Source organism: Leucopleurus acutus (genome assembly GCF_964270905.1).
Source record: "Leucopleurus acutus genome assembly, chromosome: 9".
Taxonomy (NCBI): Eukaryota; Metazoa; Chordata; class Mammalia; order Artiodactyla; family Delphinidae; genus Leucopleurus; species Leucopleurus acutus.
In genome coordinates, this window is record NC_139144.1 from 68,947,444 (window position 1) to 68,967,808 (window position 20,365).

At 37.6% G+C, this 20,365-nt stretch overlaps 2 protein-coding genes across 13 annotated transcripts in view; one reads left to right on the forward strand and one right to left on the reverse strand.

Moving 5' to 3' along the window:
- Positions 1-1,404: 1,404 nt before the first annotated feature.
- THAP5 (THAP domain containing 5) lies at positions 1,405-9,273 on the reverse strand. Its single transcript, XM_082846948.1, has 3 exons — positions 9,150-9,273; positions 5,225-5,417; positions 1,405-4,704 (listed from the first exon to the last, which is right to left on the reverse strand). Exons 1-3 carry the CDS (start codon positions 9,227-9,229, stop codon positions 3,790-3,792), a joined length of 1,188 nt encoding a protein of 395 aa, XP_082703074.1. The 5' UTR covers positions 9,230-9,273; the 3' UTR covers positions 1,405-3,789.
- Positions 9,274-9,551: 278 nt separating this feature from the next.
- Positions 9,552-20,365, forward strand: part of DNAJB9 (DnaJ heat shock protein family (Hsp40) member B9) — a 562,457-nt gene continuing 551,643 nt past the window's right edge. For 8 of the 12 annotated variants that reach the window (XR_014326469.1, XR_014326470.1, XR_014326471.1 and 5 more), the window contains exons 1-3: positions 9,552-9,619; positions 11,263-11,489; positions 12,414-12,680. Coding sequence is in view for 6 of the 12 variants with exons in the window: in XM_082846951.1 (XP_082703077.1) it covers positions 11,273-11,489; positions 12,414-12,680 (484 nt within the window). In the remaining 6 variants the exon portion in view is untranslated. Of the gene's footprint in view, positions 9,767-10,406; positions 10,428-11,262; positions 11,490-12,413; positions 16,960-20,365 lie in introns of those variants that run through there. The other 4 variants (XR_014326473.1, XM_082846953.1, XM_082846950.1 and 1 more) reach the window with 4 other exon arrangements.

Below are 20,365 nucleotides of genomic sequence, written 5' to 3' on the forward strand. Positions count from 1 at the left end.
ACAATTGTGAATGAGTGTTTCTACCCACCCACCTCACCCACAAAAATACAAAACAGAATAATCTAAAAAAGAAAGATGTACTTGAACACCAAATTAGTTGGCAGAACTGTTCAATTTAGCTAGAAACAGAAATATTTACCTGCACATTAATATTCTAACTCTTAATATATGGCTGATTTTTTTTCAAGATCGAAAATATGCAGAAAAGTTCCCTGCTTGATGTTTTTATTTTAAAAAGTTTTATTCTGCATATTTATAAAGTTGAGATTTTTTTTTTAATAACTGCAAAAGAAATTCAGTCACACCTAATGATTGATTAACAGAATGTAGTGGTGTACTATCTAAACAAATCGTGCTGATGTGCCATAATAAATTGTCTATTAGTAAAGAAAATAGACTTTAGGGCACAGCATCATATCACAAATTACAGTAAGGATACTTTGCAAGAATTTATTCAAACTAGAGAATTCTGAGTAACTGTATCTTTTGAATGCAGCACTTAAAAATGTAACAACTCTGGGGCTTCCCCAGTGGCGCAGTGGTTGAGAGTCCGCCTGCTGATGCAGGGGACATGGGTTTGTGCCCCGGTCCGGGAAGATCCCACATGCCGCGGAGCGGCTGGTCCCGTGAGCTATGGCCGCTGAGCCTGCGCGTCCTGAGCCTGTGCTCCGCAACGGGAGAGGCCACAACAGTGAGAGGCCCGCGTACCGGGGGGAAAAAAAAAAGTAAGAACTCTGTGCATCCTTTTTCTTAAAAAAAATGACCTTGTGTGTGTCACAGAAGTGCTGCTTTATTGCTGCAGAGGTCAAAGTTCAAGGCTCAAGAGGTACAGGAGAGAATACAAAGGTAGCTTTAAGAAAACTGGTTTTGTTTATGTATAAAAAAGAAAGTTTATAAAACTTAATTTACAAACCAAGAACAAAGTAGTATGCATGCCTTATGTATAAGCATCCTTAAAACGTCAAAATTTTTGAAATGCATAGCCAGAAAACAAAAAACCACTACCGCCCCTTGCCAAAACCTGCATGATGTTTAGATCAACGTCACATATTATTTATATGATGAAGTCTTTCTAAATTTGACTTACCAATCTCCCTGACATGTAGGCATAAACAGCTTCCCTAGACTTATTTCCTTTTTAACTATCGGATAGAAAGTAGGAAATAGTCTGTGGTGGGGATAGCCTTCTACAACAAAAATCAGTTAATAGGTGGCATGCAGATAACTGGTAAATGGTACTGTCCATTGGAAACATGGAATGTTTTAAAGATTATATGAAGATCTATATCCTTCCCTAATCATTCTCAAGGTATCAAGGATATATTTGTTAAGAAGGTTCTTGATTTTAGGTGACCAGAACCAAGAAATTCTAAGTAGGCAAATTCAAAATATTCATCCAAACATTTATTGAGTTAATATTACATTGTCAAAGAAACGAAAGTGAATAAAAATTCTGCTTTCAAAAAGCATACAGTCCAGTCGAAGAGAAAGCTATGGATAACATCATGATATACAAACAGTGTAAACACTGTTACGGTGTTATAAAACAAAGCTCAGTGTTATAAGACAAAGCCCTGTAGGAACAGAGAAAAAACAATTTTGACTGGTAAGAAGGGATGACATTCCAACAAAATCGAAATACAATTTTAACAGACTGGTTGAATTTAGAGAATAAAATAAGAAGACACAAAAACAAGTACCTGTCTAGCATGTTTGAGAAATGCTAAGAAGTCCAGTGTGGCTAGAACACAGGATGAACAGAATCACAGAGGATCATATACATGATAGTAACAAGTTTTGCTTAATTCTGTAGGTATTAAAGAGTGATTACAGATTTCTGAGCTAGGAAAGTTAGGTGGTGTGCAGGTGATACAGCTAGATCTATAGCTTAGGTAAAAAGCTGATAGCAGAGTCCAGGAAAATATGGAAGCAGGAGATTGAAAATATAGGTACTACTAGTTAAGAGGCTGCTATAAGAATGTAAGTAAGAAATAAAGTTGGTCAGAACCCCCAAATAAAATTTATTGGTTAACTGAGTTAGAGGGAACATTCTGAACTGAATATAGAAAAGCCAAGAAAGTATCTTAAATACTTATGATTTAGTAGTTTAAAGAAACACAACTAGTTTAAATTATTCCTGAGTAAACTATAACTTTAAATAGAAAATAACTACAATGTACAACATATTTTATAATGACTTAAAAAGGCTATTTACATCTATATTATTTATTTTAAATACCAGCAAAATGCAACTTAAAAATAACATCACATCAACTTTACCAATTATATACACATAATTTATGCAAAAATTTTAAGGAATTTTGCCCCACCCATAGCCACACAATAAGGACACCACTAATCAACTTTTCATAATTAGCTGACACACATTCATATACTAATTAATTTTATTAGCCTAAAAAAACTAAGTGACATATGGCCCCAAATAATCATCCATTTACAAAACAATTAGTATACTATTTGCTGTGTAGTCAACTAATATTTATTGAGCACCTCCTATTTTCTGGCACCAAAAACACATTTACTACCTTACAGAATTCAAAAAAACATCCTTCAAAATAGGTAACAGTATTTTTTATATAACAGATGAGAAAACTAAGAATCAGGCTGACAGGAATTTGCTTAATACCATAAAGAGCAACATATTTAATTATATTAACTGCCAATTCTAAGGGATCATCTATTTTTCACATTTGTGTTGCTACGACTATGTCTCCGCTTTTACGTTTCATTTTATTTCTATCACCATTATTTCTCTTTCCTACTTGTCTCTCCAAGGTTATCACCACCTATCTATAATTTCTTTTACTAAAATACATGTAAGCGGGAAGGTGTAACATTAAGTATTACTCTATCATTCTGGAATTTTAAAACAACAAATGCACACATTTTTAAAAGTTACACATATTAAATAGATAAAAACCATAATTTTTAAAAAGTATTAAAAAATTTAACCTCATTGAAATTTTTGGTTTATAAATATAACCTTAAATACAAGGTGTCAAGAAGCTTAAATGACTGTGTATTATGATGGTCTGCCACATATAAGGTACATATTCTTTCAAGTTTAAAGTACCTCTCCTAAGAACTGGGCTAATGGTTGATTCCTTATTTTAGTTCAATTGGAATAAAATTGTAACTGGAGTATTTTCCTTAAAACACAGAAAACTATAGCGCAAGGCCAAGCAACACATAATTTAATAAATATTGAGAAGAATCCAACAGTTAGTAATATCAAATGCTAGCCAGCATCTAGTTTTATGTGAGTATAAGATTATCATATAGAAAACTTGTTCTATTAAAAGTATCTAATTAGAAAGGCAAGAAACTATAAAGAAACAGACTATGTTAGAGGTCTAGTTAAGTTTCCTCTTTTTACAGATTAGAGACTGAGAATCTTGATAAGTAACTTGTCCAAGTCACATGTCAATGGTAGAAGCAAGACTGACTCCCGAGGCTGATTTCTATTCTGGGCTCTTGTTTACCATATCCGTGTTCTCTCATTTTACGACTTAACCATATTATTTATTCACTACATTTTAACTTCAAATTTGGAAAATTAACAAGTAATGACACTTCTTCTACCCAACAACTCTCTAGTTTTTCTCAAAAATGAGCATTACAAGAACAGGAGGCAGTTCATAACATTAGAGCACTTGCTTAGCTTCATTAAGATAAGAACTTTACACAGGAAAAAGTTCACTTTACATATAATTTGGTTTGGCAAACAAAAAGCTTACATAAAAGTCACAGCTTTAAAACCTCTTTAACCTATATCATAGTAACTTCATACGTTGTGAAATGGTTTTCTATAATCTTGACATTTTCTTCAGATAGCCGGTTTTCCTGTTTTAGCTGCCTTATAAGAGCTTCCAAAGACTTCAATCTTCCTAGAGTTTGTTGTTCTTGTAACTCAAGGAGAGTTATCTTTGAATGTAGTTTAGAGACTTTCTGCCAAAGATGTTCCTTACTTACATCTTGTCTGCAGTAAGAATGCTCAATCTGTAAAACTTCTATCTCATTGTCTACATCCTTATATGAGTCTTCAACATCTATGTCTTCTTCCATTTCCACCTTTTCTTTGGGGGCAGGTATAAAAGAATTAATTGTAGGTTTGGAATTTTCTGTAGGTACAAAAATGGCAATAACAGATTCTTTATTTGTGTTTAATTCTTCAACTCTTTGAGTAATTGTGCTGAACAAGAATGGATTTTCCTGTGCTGACTTAATTTCCACAGAATTATTTGTAAAGTGTGGGTTAGCAAGATGATTGGTAGTTATTTCAAGCACTTCTTGGGCTTCCAAAGACTGCTGAATACCTTCTGAATTTGAAGTTGTCAAAGTAATAGTTGTAGAATTTAGATTCTCAAAAGATGTGTGAAAACCACCTATACCTATGTCTTGACTAACTGATGTTTCCAAGGTAGGTTCTGATTTTCTGGTATCTTGTTTAAGCAGATTAAGAGTTAATACATTATTTTGTAAACTTTCTGTTTTTGTATCTGGTGGCTTTACCAAGGCAGATGAATCAAGTAATTCTGCATGCTCAGGGGGGACATCTGTGTCAACTGTATTCTTCTTTGGCTCATTTGATGAAAATGACTCTTCTGACTTGGCTTTTAGGCATACTTCTTTCTCATCTTTCAATTTTTTCTTCTGAGATTTTTTTTTGGAAGGGTCTTTCTCCTATAAAATAATATTTTCAAATTCTAATAAAGATGTCCTTACTAGGCTTATTCCCTTATTAGTTAGTGCTATTTCAGTACAACTATGAGCAGTATACTGGCCAAGCAAATTTATTCAGTTAAAAAAATGTTTTCAGTATATAACAGCTCAAAATATACTTGAAAACATTTTTTTTAAAAATTATGCATAATCAATATATCAATATAATGGAAAAAAATCTCAGATCACTCACAAGACCAGTACAATATCTAGATCATTAATTTACATTAATAACTTAACCTGATAATTTATGTATGTGTTATCCTTGGCTCCTCTGAAGCTATGCTTCAAAACGGTTTAAATCTTTAAAAAATTATTACACTTTCAGTAAAAGCACAAATTAGTTTTTCTTTTTCTCAAATATGTGTTTTCCCAGCAGTTACCTTTCCCTCTCATCCCCTCTACCTGATTACCTGCCACCCTGCAATCTGCCACCATGCTCAGCATTATCCCCTTCTCCCCTACTCCCTGCCTCCAATACCTGATTCTCTTCAGGCAAAGAAAATATTGTTGGAATTGCAGTTTGTTTCAAATAGCGAATACCCCATCTGATGTCAAGAGAGTCAGGAGTAAAATGGTCACTACACAGGAACTGGTATTTACTGGGAACCCATGAATCTCGCTTCATGTTCTTTAACCATTTTTCAAGTCTTTCTTTGTCATGTAGAGGAAACCTGAAAGTAAAAAAAGGAAAACTTTGCTATATTTTAACAATTTTGCCAGATTCCAGGCCTGCACATATAGGTAACCTATCAATCAAGTGCCATAAAAGCAAGACAACCACTCCTACCATACAATAGCATCTTCGTGACAACGACTACCATATCATCTCTGCAGCAAAGAGGACTAAGATATGAGATGTGTAGCCAAAGCTTTTGTCTGAGAAGAGTGGCTTGTAATACATAACTCAGAGTCCCTTCAAGTAAAACCTATGTTACTACAAAAGATAAAATCTATTCATATTTGCTATGGATTACATTTCTTTTTCATTCTGTTGTGTAGTTTGCCTAGAACTAGTGAAGAGCTTTGTAACTACAAAGTCCTATTCAAATATATTTCATAGTAACATAACAAGTCAAACGGTTTCTGGTCTATAATTCAAGAAGTATTAAACTTCAGGCTCTTACATTAATATTTTTAAAATACAGAGATGTTAATTCAAACAAATGGTTTAGCTGACATAAATGAATACTCAATCTTATAAAACTTCTAATCCTCCATTCTCTTTACTGGAATCAGCCTCTATTCTACCCATTTGTAATTTAGTCCAATATTTCTAGTCTTCTACAGCTGGTAGATTGGGAACTCTAAAATTCAAGTGTTCAAGTTCTGAAAGAGAAATTGACACAAGAACTAAACGTGTTAAAGGACAGACTCAGATATTTTATAATATGAAACAAACAGAAAAGATAGAGAAAAGTAAAACAGCTCTTTATAGGTGTTCTTCCTGTACTGAGTAACCTGGATTTTTAGAGTTGGCTTTAACGTACTACAATGTGTTTTATGGGTAAAACTGGACTAATGGCAGAATTTGACAGAAAACTTTATTCTACCAGTCTAATCAGGTTTGAGTTAAACTGAATTAAACAACAGTGATTTATACTTCTTTTGAAGATTTTACAAGAATACAGTCCAAGACACATACTACATAATAATTTCCTACTTATAAAAAAGTTACATAGGGCTTCCCTGGTGGCGCAGTGGTTGAGAGTCCGCCTGCCGATGCAGGGGACACGGGTTTGTGCCCCGGTCCGGTAAGATCCCACGTGCCGCGGAGCGGTTAGGCCCCTGAGCCATGGCCGCTGAGCCTGCGCGTCCGGAGCCTGTGCTCCGCAGCGGGAGAGGACACAACAGTGAGAGGCCCGCGTACCGCAAAAAAAAAACAAGAAAACACAAAAAAACACAAAAAAACCAAAAAACAGTAACATAGAAGGTTCTCATACAAAAAGCAGCTGTTATACATTCCTCCCAATCACAACCATTTATGCTTCGTAGTAGCACGATTTTCTAAAATAAATATTGATAACTATGTAAGATGCTAGACGAAAAGAGTCTGGGTATTTTGTAGGAAATAATTTTTAACCCTGATATCCTTCCGTGGAAAACTCAGATTATCTACCTTTGGAAGTTTTTACCATACGTATAATATTCATACAAGGCTTGAAAATTTTTTAACCTTACATATATCAATGACTTAGATTATAAGTATGATAGGCCTAACGAGAAAAGGCACTTAATGGCAAAAAGCATTTTCTTTTCAGAGGACTTGGAACTCTGTTATCCAGAGATAAGTTTATACCTTTCCTGTTATAGCTAAAATGAGAATACGCCTTTTACAAAAAAATTTTTTAAATGTAATTTCATGTATATGGATGCCATTTGTAAATTATTTCTATTGTACCTATATGTTATCAAACAATTAAAAAAATACACTTTGTGAATGTCTTTATTGGTAATTGTACTGCAATGCTTTCTTAACAGGTAAATCTCTAAGAACTCTCCTAGAATATGTTTCTGGAACAACTTAGTATCTCTACATTGGTTCAGTTTGTTTGACTGGTAATTTTGTTTCTCTGTCTTATTAATTCTCCCCAAAACATAAAATAATCACTGGTATAAACTGGTCACCATATGTATATATTCACTGAATTCTCAAATTAGTATAAATTTATTTTGTAGCTTGCTATAGTGTTAGCATGAGAAAATTCAATTCTTCAAGTTTGGTGCTATTAGGGGAATAAAACTAATTCAATGTTTAGTTTGCTGATTACACATGAAATTTCAAAAACTCACTTAAAAACTCCACTTTCAGTAAATTCATTTTGAGGAAAAAATTCTTTATAATTGTCTTCCTCTGGCATTATTATTTTTCACTCCTTAAAAATAGTAACTACGCAGTCCACAAAGATTAAAAGAATTTTTAGTCTGAGGTTATGACGCTCCCAAATCCAAGGCCAAGGAAATATGGGGTTAAATCAAGCTCAACATGATCCTTTGCTACAAACCTCCTCAGAGCCAGAGCCATTAATATACTAGCATATATTTCTCCCCCTAAAATATCTCTTTGCAACTTGTGGAAGGGCTTCGAGGAAGATAATCCTGGAAATATTGCCACATGGTGTGAATTATTTGGAGTTATCAGTTTTTTTATTAGTTAAGATAATGAAAAGCAGCTGAGTCATTAGTGAACAGAAACCTTTAGGTCTAACGTCAAATAAGCTTCACAAAATAGCTAGTGAAAATTCAAAGAAAGTTAAAGACAACCAGGTTAGGGCTAAATTAATTATTTTTAAATACAAGAAATAAAGGAAATAGAATAACATAAATACGTTGACTTTCATAAACACTAAGCACGTTATGAGTGCCAAACGCCATTTTATGTCTTTACACACTACGTGTGAATTAGGTATTACTAGTGTCTCCACTTTACAGATGGGAGGTCTTAGCTAGAAGGGTTAAATAATTTACGGCCAGTTATTCAGCTACAAAGTAGTGGAGCCAGTATTTGAACCTAAGTCTGGCTTTGGAGTCTGGCCTCTTACTTATTACACAATACTGCTTCACTATTCTTCCAAATAAAAATGGGTACTTCTCGGGTTCCACGAAAGTATTTCGTGGCCGCAGTAATTTGGAATACAGGTATTCCCCACTTCTCAAAAGTTCGCTTTCTGCCACTTCACTTTTAGGAAAGTTAGGTCTAACAGGTACTGATGCCCGAACAAGATTTTCGCTTTCACCAAAAAAAAAAAAAAAAGCAGTTGCTTCCTCGCTTAGGAAAGGTTTCAGAGTAACGCTCTACGTTGGGAGGGCGGGAAAAACCTGTTAGCCCTGACTTACTCTGCTCTCTGAACGAATGGAGAGTATCTAGAGCCCTGAGCAGGAGGTAGGTTATAATTCTGGGTCTGCCACAAAACTTTCAAGGTCACTTACCTAACCTTTCTCAAAGCCCTCAGTTTCGTCAGGAGAAAGTGGAATTAAATAACAACTTTGCGACCTAACTCACTGGAAGTGTAAGTTAACTTTAAGTGCACCTTCCCACTTGGCACGTCTGATGCACCTGAAGTGGTGGTTAAGGTCGTCAATGAGATGAGTTCCGGGGAGGTGGGGAAACGCTCTGAAAACCACGGAGCATCGCGCAAACGTGACTGCTTTAGGCGCCCTATGAACACTCCAACAGGCCCCAACGCCTCGCCACACGCCCAGCGACCTCCCTAGAAATGTCAGAACATTTCCAGGTAAACTGAACGCGAGCCTTCGCGCCCTCCTCCCGCGGAGGGGCCGAACACGACCGCAGAACCAAGGCCGAATTTATAGGGCTGACAGGAGATACGCCAAACCCCAACCCCAAACGCCACAGAACTGCGACCCAGAGGCAAGCTGACGCTTCTGCGTTAGGGACAACTTACGGGTAAAAACTAAGCTTCCGGTCTTTACTGTTTCGTCCCCGGCGGTTCTTACAGCAAATCGCTGCGCAATAGCGGGGCATCGCTGCGGCGAGGCACAGGAGACCTGGGCCGCCGACAGGCACAGGCGGGCTTTCCTCGCTGAGGCGGAGCCGCAGATGCAGGCCGCCGGAGCCACTGCGCCTGCGCCAGGCTGGGCGGAACGGAAAGACGGTGCAACCCTCGACTCACTTCCGCTTCTGCTGGCTTCAGTACGGCCCTTTCGGGGGTTGGGGCAGGAAGTGACGCACTGGCCGAGCGGCAACAACAGTTTTCCACGTGCGCGTAGGGCGCCAGGGTCAGGTGGGGAGGCGGGAGCCAATAGGAAAACGTTTCGTGTAGGTCTCCTCCTGAGGTGGTGGCGCGGGCAGCGGCCGGCCCGCCTGTGGGGAGTTGGCTGTGAGGGGACGCGGCGGCGACGGCAGGAGTGTGAGGTCGGTGGACAGGCAGCAGTGGGTGCGCACCAGCTCCCGGAGGCCACGGAGGCCGGGGTTGGGGGGGCCAAGCCGCGCAGCCCTGTGGAGTAGCTGGTCAGCATCGCCGGCGCCTCCGGTCTCTGAAGGAGCAGCTGCAGCTGGAGGGTGCGAATGAGGGATGAGGCCGGGGTCTCCGGGAGGGGGTTTAGGCCTCGGTGTCCGCCACGGTCGCCGGTAGGGCTTCGGGCTGCCTGGTGTTCTTGAGGAAGATAATAGGAGAAAGGAGATGGCCTAAGCACAGTGTAGTGCGGTTTTTTTGGGGGGGTTGTGCCGCTGGCCTTCTCGGGTGTCGGGCAGCTGGACCCCGAGCCGCGGACAACCGGACGGCGGCGCAAGGTCTGAAAGGGCGAGTCCAGCCCAACCAGCCACTGGCTCTGGGGAGTAAGGGCCACGCTTGCCGTCCGCCGGCTCTCGGGAATGAGGAGTCAGTATAACGCAACGGTCCGTCTTTTAGGAGAGTATGGTATATTCAACTTGAAACTGTGGAGTAAGGTTTGTGAAACTGGGAACATGCCTCCCTGTCAGTTTTAGACCCGCCCTTTGACTAGGGATCAGTCACGGTACGCGCTTGGTTTGTGTTCTTTAAACCAGGAGTTCGTACTTGATCCTTGGTTCGCGTGACTGTGAGTGACTCTCTGGGAAGAAGTAATCCATCTGCTAATTACGCTCTGAACAGGCCAACAGGAGAGGAACGCAGGCAGTTTGCACAAACCAGAGCGTCTTTCGTCCGCTGTTATGACATCCTAGGTTCTTAAGGACTCCTGTGGTACGGTGTTCAACAAACAGGGTCGTTTGAATCCCAAGTCATTTGATCTGTACTCTCAAGAATTCTCAGTTGAATTCTAGGTTCAGACTTCTTTAAGGTTAGAGAAACATTTCAACGACTCTTGAGAAGTTAGAAAGAATTTACCTTATCTAAAGTACAAACTATGAAAGTTCATTTTTCTGGCAGCCTTCGCAGAAATCTTAAATTCTATTAATTATGAGTTTTTAAAACTCATTTATCCATGCTTTTTTGTTAAATATTTGGGATCTTACAGTTATAAAAAAAGAGAGATTACATTCTATTGTGTTGCGTTGTCAATATTATGTAATATTGAGATTCTCTGTGTGCAATCCTTGGCTCACCTTGCTGAAATGAAAACTGAAAGTTTCTTAGGGAGGGAAGATTACTGCTAATTTAGATATACTGGGCTGATTACCTTGGTAATATACTTTTTTACCATTAAGTTAAAGTTTAAAAAAAATCCCTTTAGAATATGAATTCTAGAAGGGAAGATTGAGATATTGAGATCATTTTAAGCTATATTTTTGTAACTACTGTGTTTATGACCAGAGTGTTAGTGGAAAGGCAAAGCCAAGAAAGATTTTTCTTAATTTGGTTGAATTATATTTGTTCTCAAGATTACAACCAATTTAGGGATTGTGCAGCCTGTATAAGTGAAATATCATGGAAATAGATACAAGATACACTATATATGCTTAACATTTTGATACTGCATTAATATACTTTGAATCCTAAAAGCTCATTCAGTTTCTTTTAAAAGAAAAATCTTAAGATTAGTTCCATGGATAATATATTTTTTTCTTTTCTTTTTTAGGATATTAGAAATGGCTACTCCCCAGTCAGTTTTCATCTTTGCAATCTGCATTTTAATGATAACTGAATTAATTTTGGCCTCAAAAAGTTACTATGATATCTTAGGTGTGCCAAAGACAGCATCAGAGCGCCAAATCAAGAAGGCCTTTCACAAGTTGGCCATGAAGTACCATCCTGATAAAAATAAGAGTCCTGATGCTGAAGCAAAATTCAGAGAGATTGCAGAAGGTACGTAAATGACTATCTTCAAGGTCTCGCAGGTATTAACTAGTAAAGGTGAATGATACCTAAGAAGTTTGTATGTATTTGAAGGTTTTGTGGAGGCGGGAGGGAGAGTGGGATCTACACATGAATATAGTGAGAGTGAGATTCTCAAGGCTATTATAACATATTTTGATCCTGGATGTGTGGAAGTATATATTTTTTTGGCATTCAGATCTGAAAATGTTGAAAATGTATTATTTCATTCTTTTGTTATTTATAAAGTTGCTTATTGTTTCTATGTCAGAAGGAATTTTAGATACCCAAAACTTATGAATTAATTTAAGAAAGTTTTTATGAATTATGGAGATTAAATATAAAAAGATTAAGCATAAAAAGATTAAATAGACTCTAAAATGCCTTGGTTTTTTTTCTTCCTCACTTGGTCTACATCTCAAAGCCACATTTGTCTTTAAAGGAAAAGTATGAAACAAGTTGCCTTAAGACTAATTCTAAAACAAATTGCATCTCCTGAGCATTTAGTAATTAATGGTGGGTGGAGGTAACTGAGTAGGGAGTTGGAGTTAAACATTTACTTCAACTAGTAAGTGAAAAATGAATTCCTCTGAATTTGCTCATTAAATTCTTTCATACAAGTGATGATTTTGCACAAATAATAACTCTGAAATTGTTGCTCCCATATTTATTTGTATTAATAGTAGCATTTAACAAATATTTATTGGTTATTTACTAGAGGCAGGCATTTTGCTAACTGCTGATAGTGTGCAGTGAATAAGACAAAGTATTTGCCTTTTGTGACTTCTGACTTTTATGTTAGTAGCATTTGGTTTTATTTGTGATGTGAAATACTTTCATAAAATAAATTTAAGAGGTTTGGGTATATGTAATTTTGATTACTTTCAATTACTAAAGTATTTTTATTTCTTTCAGCATATGAAACACTCTCAGATGCTAATAGGCGAAAAGAATATGATACACTTGGACATAGTGCTTTTACTAATGGTAAAGGACAAAGAGCTAGTGGAAGTCCTTTTGAGCAGTCATTTAACTTCAATTTTGATGACTTATTTAAAGACTTTGGTTTTTTTGGTCAAAACCAAAACACTCGGTCCAAGAAGCATTTTGAAAATCACTTCCAGGCACGCCAGGATGGTTCCAGTAGACAAAGGCACCATTTCCAGGAGTTTTCTTTTGGAGGTGGGTTGTTTGATGACATGTTTGAAGATATGGAGAAAATGTTTTCTTTTAGTGGTTTTGACACCACCACCAATCGACATACAGTACAGACTGAAAATAGCTTCCATGGATCTAGCAAGCACTGTAGGACTGTCACTCAACGAAAAGGAAATATGGTTACTACATACACTGACTGTTCAGGGCAGTAGTTTGTCCTTTTTCTGTTCTCTTTAAACCCAACTAGTTGACTCTTCTTCAATATCTTTGATGCAGAACCAATTTTTTGTGAACTATTTTGACAAGTGCATGATTTCACTTAACTTGATATAGCTATCAAATATATTTAAATTGTTTTTGAGAAATTCAGCAACATTCAGTTAGTAGAGAAATAGCTAATTATTAATTTCCCTGATTAGGCAAGGTTCTTTAAAAAAAGATATTATAATTCTGCCTGGTCTTTTTTCTCTACCTGCCCTTGGGCTTATTAACATGACCAGTTTTATTACCAAGGAAAAAATGAGTTTGCCTGATAAATATTTAAAGGTTAAATTTTAAAAGTTATTGTAGATTTAAATTGTGTGAACTTGAATGATTTTTTTTGCAGTGAAACCTTTGCTAATTTAAAATTGCATGCTCTGTAGCATCTCTGACTTGGGTCACAAAATATGTGAAACTGTATAATTGAGTCGTTCCACAAAGGATAGCAAGCAGTATCTTGGTTAATTTCCACTGAAAGCTTCAGAAAGGTATGGTTTAATATTTACCAGAGAACCATGCAGAAGAATTTGAGTAAAGGAAATGATTGTATTGCTCATAGTCATTTAGACTCAAAGAAAGTTGAAAACTTAACATTGTCCAGAGTTTGTTACATGTTTGGTCCCTGGCTAATGATTTTGTAGTGTTGAAATCATAGCTATTTTACACATATTTTCACATTTCTTCCTTAATTGTTGATGCTCTAGATTTTAGTATGGATTTATGTTTTTTTGTGTGTGTGTGGTTTTTCTTCTTTGCCCTCATCTTTAGAGATTGACTAATACCTCATTCTGTTTATAAAAACAGCCAGTAATTTCTGTGCAACCTTATTATGTGCAATATTTTTAAATCCTAAGAAATGTGTGCTTTTGTTTTCAGATAGACATTTCTTTAGTTCCGCACTTTTCCGTGTTATACTCCACATGAGTATTAATCCTATGGATACATATTAAAACTAGTAAATATCTCATACACCCTTGTGAGTGAGAGAAATATAATATTTACAATATGATGTTCTCTGTTGTCATTTTATTGTTAAAAGTTTAGTCAGCAATTCTGGAGATAGGAAGGGTATATAAGCAATTGGGCTGCTTATACTGATCATAGACCATATTCTAGAAGTTACTTTTCACTAACCTGAAACCCTGAGGTGACCTTGTTAGATTGCCATTTAGTAATTTCTCTTGCTTTCTTATCGTCCTCCATCCTCCTTCCCTCACAGATTTTGGTAGCTTGAAGAATTTGTTAATTATAATTTTGGTGTATTTGTTTGCTAGGAACAAGTATTCTTGCCCCTGCTGCTTTCCTCTTTAGGCCTGGTTGGGAAAAAGCAGACTTTGCATGAAGCTTTATTTGTTAGTGATCATCTTTAATTTGACATCTGTGAAGAAAATGAATTTATTCTATTATGTTTATGCACCTTAATTATTTCCTGAAAGTTATACCTACTACTTTTGTTTGATAATAAGAAAATAGCCATACGTTGTATTTTGGTCTGAGGATTATCTGTGGCCTATTAAACAGAACAAATGAGGCAAAAAAAAAAATTTTTTCAAATGACGATGAACTTTAAGGATTATTTTAATGTTGTTAACATCTGTACCCTTGATTATCTTTCTTGTTTTTCCCATTTTAAACATTTATTTGAACCCCTTCTTTTTTTTTAACCTCCCATTTGGCTCTTTGGCATACTTTTTACAAGGAAAAATGTACCATGAATCATAACTCTTATGATACAAACTAAATATAAAGACGCTTAGGTAATCTACAGGTGTGTGTGTGTGTGAGTAGTTAGTTATATAAGCAACTAGAAATTAGACCAGTAATCAACATGAAAGTTTCCTCAGTAATTTAAAATTTTTCTTCTTTATAGTTTATACGGGTTGAATGCACAAGGAGAATGGTAAACTCCTGTAGTTATGAAATGACCAAGACAGTAGCTTAATCTACACTCCCTACACAAGTCAACATGTGAAATCTATCACTTTTTTTTCTTTGGCGTAAAATAGTAATATTCATAACATGACTTAATCTTTTTCTTGAACTAATTTCTCTAATTCTTCATGTTTTCTGGATTGAGTATGTCTTGCATTGTATGCTATAGTGCATGTGGTAGGCGTGAAATTCTTTTGGTGCTCCAGATTGGTAGGTAGTTTTGTGCTCTAAATTTCAGGTCCAATTCTGAGATCAGTCCATGAAAATTTAGGTTGCCCAAGGTCAATTAAGAATTTGTACAGGGCTTCCCTGGTGGCACAGTGGTTGAGAGTCCGCCTGCCGATGCAGGGGACACGGGTTCATGCCGCGGAGTGGCTGGGCCCGTGAGCCATGGCTGCTGAGCCTGCGCGTCCGGAGCCTGTGCTCCGCAACGGGAGAGGCCACAACAGTGAGAGGCCCGTGTACCACAAAAAAAAAAAAAAGAAAAAGAAAAAGAATTCGTACAATCCTGGAGTAGTTATTCTAATTTTTTTGAAGTAAAAGCAAATAAAAACACACTAGAGGAAAATGAGACTATTGCCAAACAGAATAAAGAAGAGATTGGTATCAGCAGTAGGTCTCTAAGGTTTTATATTTTTCATGTTAATGCTGGCATCTTTAGTCCCAGGTGACAGGTTGAATAAAATCAGTCATGATTGTTTCCCCTCTTGGTCCCAATGACAGAAAATATAATAATGAAGTTGTAAACATGCTGTAAAACACCATACAGAAGTTTTGAGACATGATATACAGGAAAAGGTATAAAGCAGAAGAAATTGAATTGAGAGGGAAATCAGAGAACCACAGTCAAGGTGTCCTGGAGAAGCTTTTAAGTCTCAGATTTTTAAGGAGGGTGGGGAAGGGGAAGCAAAGTGAAAGAATGGGCCAGAGTAGAACTTCATGGGGAACCCTTGCCCTTTTCTCTCCCCTTCAGGTAAACTGTTGACAGCTTTTTCTGCAGGTCAGGGACTTAGGATAACTTCGAAGAAAGAGATTATCCCTGGGCAGGCTCCCCATTTGAGGGTATTGAGATGCCAAAAAAAGAGCAGAGGTGAAGTGAATTTTTCACTTGGTGATGGAGTGGGTGCTGGTGAGTAATAGCAGCCCTCCACTCCCAGAGTGAATAAAGCCGTCTTACTTTGGCATGTGTAGGGAACAGTAACTTCTGCGTGCTGACGACATACTCACCTGCAGTTGCCTGCAGGTTGAAATACCGTGACAACTTACAAGAAACCATAGCTCCTATTCAAAAAGGAGCTTTAACATAGGCATACGTAACTGCTGAAGAAACTGCTTTTCTCATCTCTCTGTGCAAGTTGATGTAAGTCCTTCATAAACACATAACAGATGCCCAAGGAATTCAGACATTTAAGGAAAACCAACAGTAAGGAAGAGAAACCCTAACATCCAACCCTGTATTTACTGACATGCATCAATGAATCAGGCATAGGTCCTTATCTTACCTAACCTGCTTACACCAAGGTTTCCTTCCATGTGGTGATGGTGTCAGACAGTATTAGATGAAACAGTATGAATCCACATTTAGTTTACATTTACATCAACCACAGCCAAAGTCAGTGGAAGATACAGCAGATGTGCAATGTGTATGTTCCCTATTGTTAAAAAACAAAATTCACATGAGTGAATTTTAAAAATCTTACTGGCTTTATTCAACGATTCATGTGTTAGGCAGCTTTCCACCTAGCTGATAGAAAGGAGCTCTGAGGAACTAAACAACATGAAAGACTTACAGGCAGGAAGAAGCAGGACAAGGAAGTTATACCAGCAAAAAGTTGTCGCAAGGTCATTTTCCTTTAGGGGATGGCAGGGGTCTGTCAGGCAGATTACGTCACTAGTGCCCATCAGGTAGTTCCTGATTGGGTTAAGATTCCATTTCTGGGAGAGTTGAAACAGTACTTAAGCTTTGGTCAGGTGTTGTGGGGCTTAGCATAAACAACTTCGTTTTGGGCCTCTTGTCTTATTTTTCACGCTACCATGCAGGCCTTATTTTGACTGTCTTCTGTGAAATTCAGATTCTTCCTCTTAGCTAAACTTTGCTACTTAAACCACTCTCCAGCTTCTCTTCATTCCTTGCCCTGCGGTTGAACTACCCAGTGAAGGGGAGCAGAATTTGCCACCCCAAAAATATGCCTCTTTGGCATAAGGATTATCTTATACTGATTATTGTAAACAAACAAAATCATAGGAGAAGCTCAGAAAACCAAGTAAATGGTACCCTTCTATAAGAGACGTTTACATTTATAAGCAAATCTTCATTTTTAAGTGTGTCTCCCTCTCTGGACAAGGAAGAGGAGGGTGACAAAATCTCTAGGAACTCTTAGCAGTAAGGAAGGCATGGGCTTAAATCGACACAACAACCATATCCTTGCTTACTGTGCTTTGCCTGAAAATCTCCCGTAACTGCCCCCCACTCCAGACATCTTTTTCATCTTTTTGTGTCTTTCCATAGGTGATGACTTGGGCCATTCCTGAGTGTTACTCAGTTTTCCTGTCTATCTCCCATATATACAGGAAGTACATGGTATTAAACTTCTTTCTGTTTTTCTCTTGCTAATCTGTCTTTTATTACCTGGGTGGGGACATTCCTCAGCAAAGAGGAGGACTCTCTAGGAGGGTAGAGGAAAAATAATTTTTACTCCTCTACACTAGATAATTTGCTATACAATTTTATTTATTGTCATTGATAATGTATTGTAAGGAGTATGGGGTGCAGGTGCTTACATTCTCTTGAAAGGAGATCGGTAATAACCATAATAAAATAATTACTGTTGACTTAAATAGACTGCCAGTAATTTCTCCAGCAAAAATGGGTTTATTTGGGATCAACAAAGAGTTGCCATTCAGGGTCTATAACCATGGCAAACCACATCCAATTCCCAGCAAAAATGGAGAAGAGAATTATTTCATAGAGGGGAAAAGGAAGCCGAGAGGGTTGTAGTAAAGAGTCCATGGCTTTTCATTGGCTGAGTTGTAACAGTCTCAGCCGACCTCTTGTCAGGAAAGAAAGGAAGTCTTTCTTCTTCCTGTTGGGCTCTGCTATGGTGTTAAGGTGTGAGAGCTCCCATTCTGGTCTACCCATTCTATTTAAATAATTGAGATTTCTGTTTATTAATTTTTTACTTTACTATGTAAGGTGATACACTGTACAAAAGAAAGGAAGTGTAATACAGGGGAAGGATATTGGCAGGGCAGGCAGGTCAAAAACGTGTTACAGTTTTCAACTGGATGGTCTGTGTAGGCTTCATTGAGAAGGTGAATTTGCAGGCTTGAGTTATTTGTATGGAAGATGGAAATGTGTGACAAGTTCTAGGAAAAGCAAAGAAGCCAGTGTAGCTGGAAGTCAGTGACACGGGGGAGTAGTTGGAGATGAGTTTATAAAGATAGTGGGGTAGGGGGCAGGACAGATCATGTAGGGCTTTGTCAGCTTTTGTAAAGGGTTTGGCATTGGAATGTGATGTGATAGCTGAGCAAATAAATGATTTTATCTTCTATACGTTTTAAAAGGATCATACTGGCTGCTGTGTTGTTAATAGACTATAGAGGGGCAACAGTGGAACAGAGAGGCCGGTTAGTCTATTTCTGTATTCCAGGATGAGAAATTGATGCAGCTCACACACTACACCAGGAGCGTAGCGGTGGCAGTGGTGGGAAGTGGTTGCCAGTAGGAATTGCTTACCGATTGGATATAGACATCAAAGAGGAGAAAAGGATGATTCCAAGTTTAGTGTTTATAGAGAACCAGAAGGATAGTTGCCATAAACTAAGATGGGGAAAGTTGCAAGAAGACATTCAAGAGGGAAGATGGGAAATTCAGTTTGGACATACCAACTTAGAGACAATGTGTAGAGGGTTGGAGATAGGCCTGAATTTAGAGAGTGTGTGGAGCTGAAGATGTGTATTTTGGAATTGTCAAAATATAGGGAATATTTTAAACCATGAGTGTAAATGAAATCACCAAGGGAATATATATAGATATAAAAAGAAACAATCCAAGAACTGAACCCTCAGGTGCTCTAAAATTAAAATTACAAGGAGAAAATGAGGAACCCACAAAGGTATCTGAGAAGAAGCAGCCAATGAGTTAGGAGTTTTGTGTCTTGAGAGAAAGTGAAACAAAGCTTATCGAGAAGTAGAAAGTGGTCAACTTTGTAAAATGCTGCCACTGAGTCCAGTAAGAAGATGCCTGAGAAGTAGCCATTGTTCTTTCTAGCAATTTAGAGCTCAGAAATGAACTTGACAAGACTACTTTTTATCAAGTGGTGGGGGTGTGCCCCATTGGAGCAGGTATAGAGAGAATGGCAGCAAAACCAAGTGCTTTTAAAGAAATGTGGAAAAGAATTTATACTGAATACATTTTTGGACAGAATTAACATGGATATTTTACTGGAGTTTCAATTATGACTCCATACGTGAGTAGCAAATAGCTTGCTCTTCAGAATGAGGTTCTACAGGATGATCATAAATATGCTGTGAAAAAAAAATCATGTTCAAATAGATTTGTGAAATATAGATTAAGATTTGAATCTTGTTAAGTGTTTCTTTATAAGGGCGTTCAGTATTGTGATTTATAAGAAATACATGCTTGGTCATTTAGATGATCAGAATACATTTTTCATGTATACAGTTGACCCTCAAACAATACAAGTTTGAACTACACAGGTCCACTTATACACAGATTTTTTTCAATAAATACTTAAAATTTATTTTAAGTACTACGCAGTCTGTTGTTGGTTGAATCTGTGGTTTTGGAACTGTGGATAAAACAAGCTGACTCTAAAGTTATACTCAGATTTTCCACTGCATGAGGTCAGTGCCCCTAACACCCATGTTGTTGAAGGGTTAGCAACTTGGCTTTCATTCAGTTCCCAGTTCCTAAATCCTTTGGAATTTCCTGTGATGACAGCAAAGCAGTGTCTCTTGTTATGCTAAGCATGTGACTTTTGGACCATACCTAAGGATGGGGGCTGGTTGCTAGAAGTGGTTAGAGGGTTAGAACTTTCAGTCCCACCCCTAGGCTTTTGGGAAGGGAGAGGAGCTGAAGATTGAATTGGTAACCAATGATTTAATCAATCCTGCCTCTGTAATGAAGCCTCTATAAAAACCAAAAAAAAAAAAAAAAAGGAGAGGGTTTGGAGAGCTTCCAAATGGGTGAACACATGGAGATCAGGGAGAGGTGCACCTGGAGAGGGTGTGGAAACTTGATGTCCTTTCCACATATCATGCTCTATGCACCCCTTCCATTTGGCTGTTCTTAGTCATATCCTTTTATAATAAATCAGTAAGTAAAGTGTTTCTCTGAGTTCTGTGAGCCTCTCTAGCAAATTAATAGAACCTGGGGAAGGAGTCCAGGGAACCTCCAGTCTGTGGCCAGTTGGTCAGAAGCACAGGTGACAGTCTGGGCTTGCAGTTGGCATCTGAAGTGAAAAATAGTCTTGTAGGACTAAGCCCTTAACCTG

What these genes read in the sequence shown, in the direction of transcription:
- THAP5 (XM_082846948.1), bottom strand. Translation starts at nt 9,229, where the DNA reads ATGCCCCGCTATTGCGCAGCGATTTGCTGTAAGAACCGCCGGGGACGA. An exon ending in CGGAAGCTTAGTTTTTACCC is followed by an intron (nt 5,418 to 9,149) that starts GTAAGTTGTCCC and finishes TTTTACTTTCAG; the next exon opens with GTTTCCTCTACATGACAAAG. An exon ending in CTTTGCCTGAAGAGAATCAG is followed by an intron (nt 4,705 to 5,224) that starts GTATTGGAGGCA and finishes ATTATTTTATAG; the next exon opens with GAGAAAGACCCTTCCAAAAA.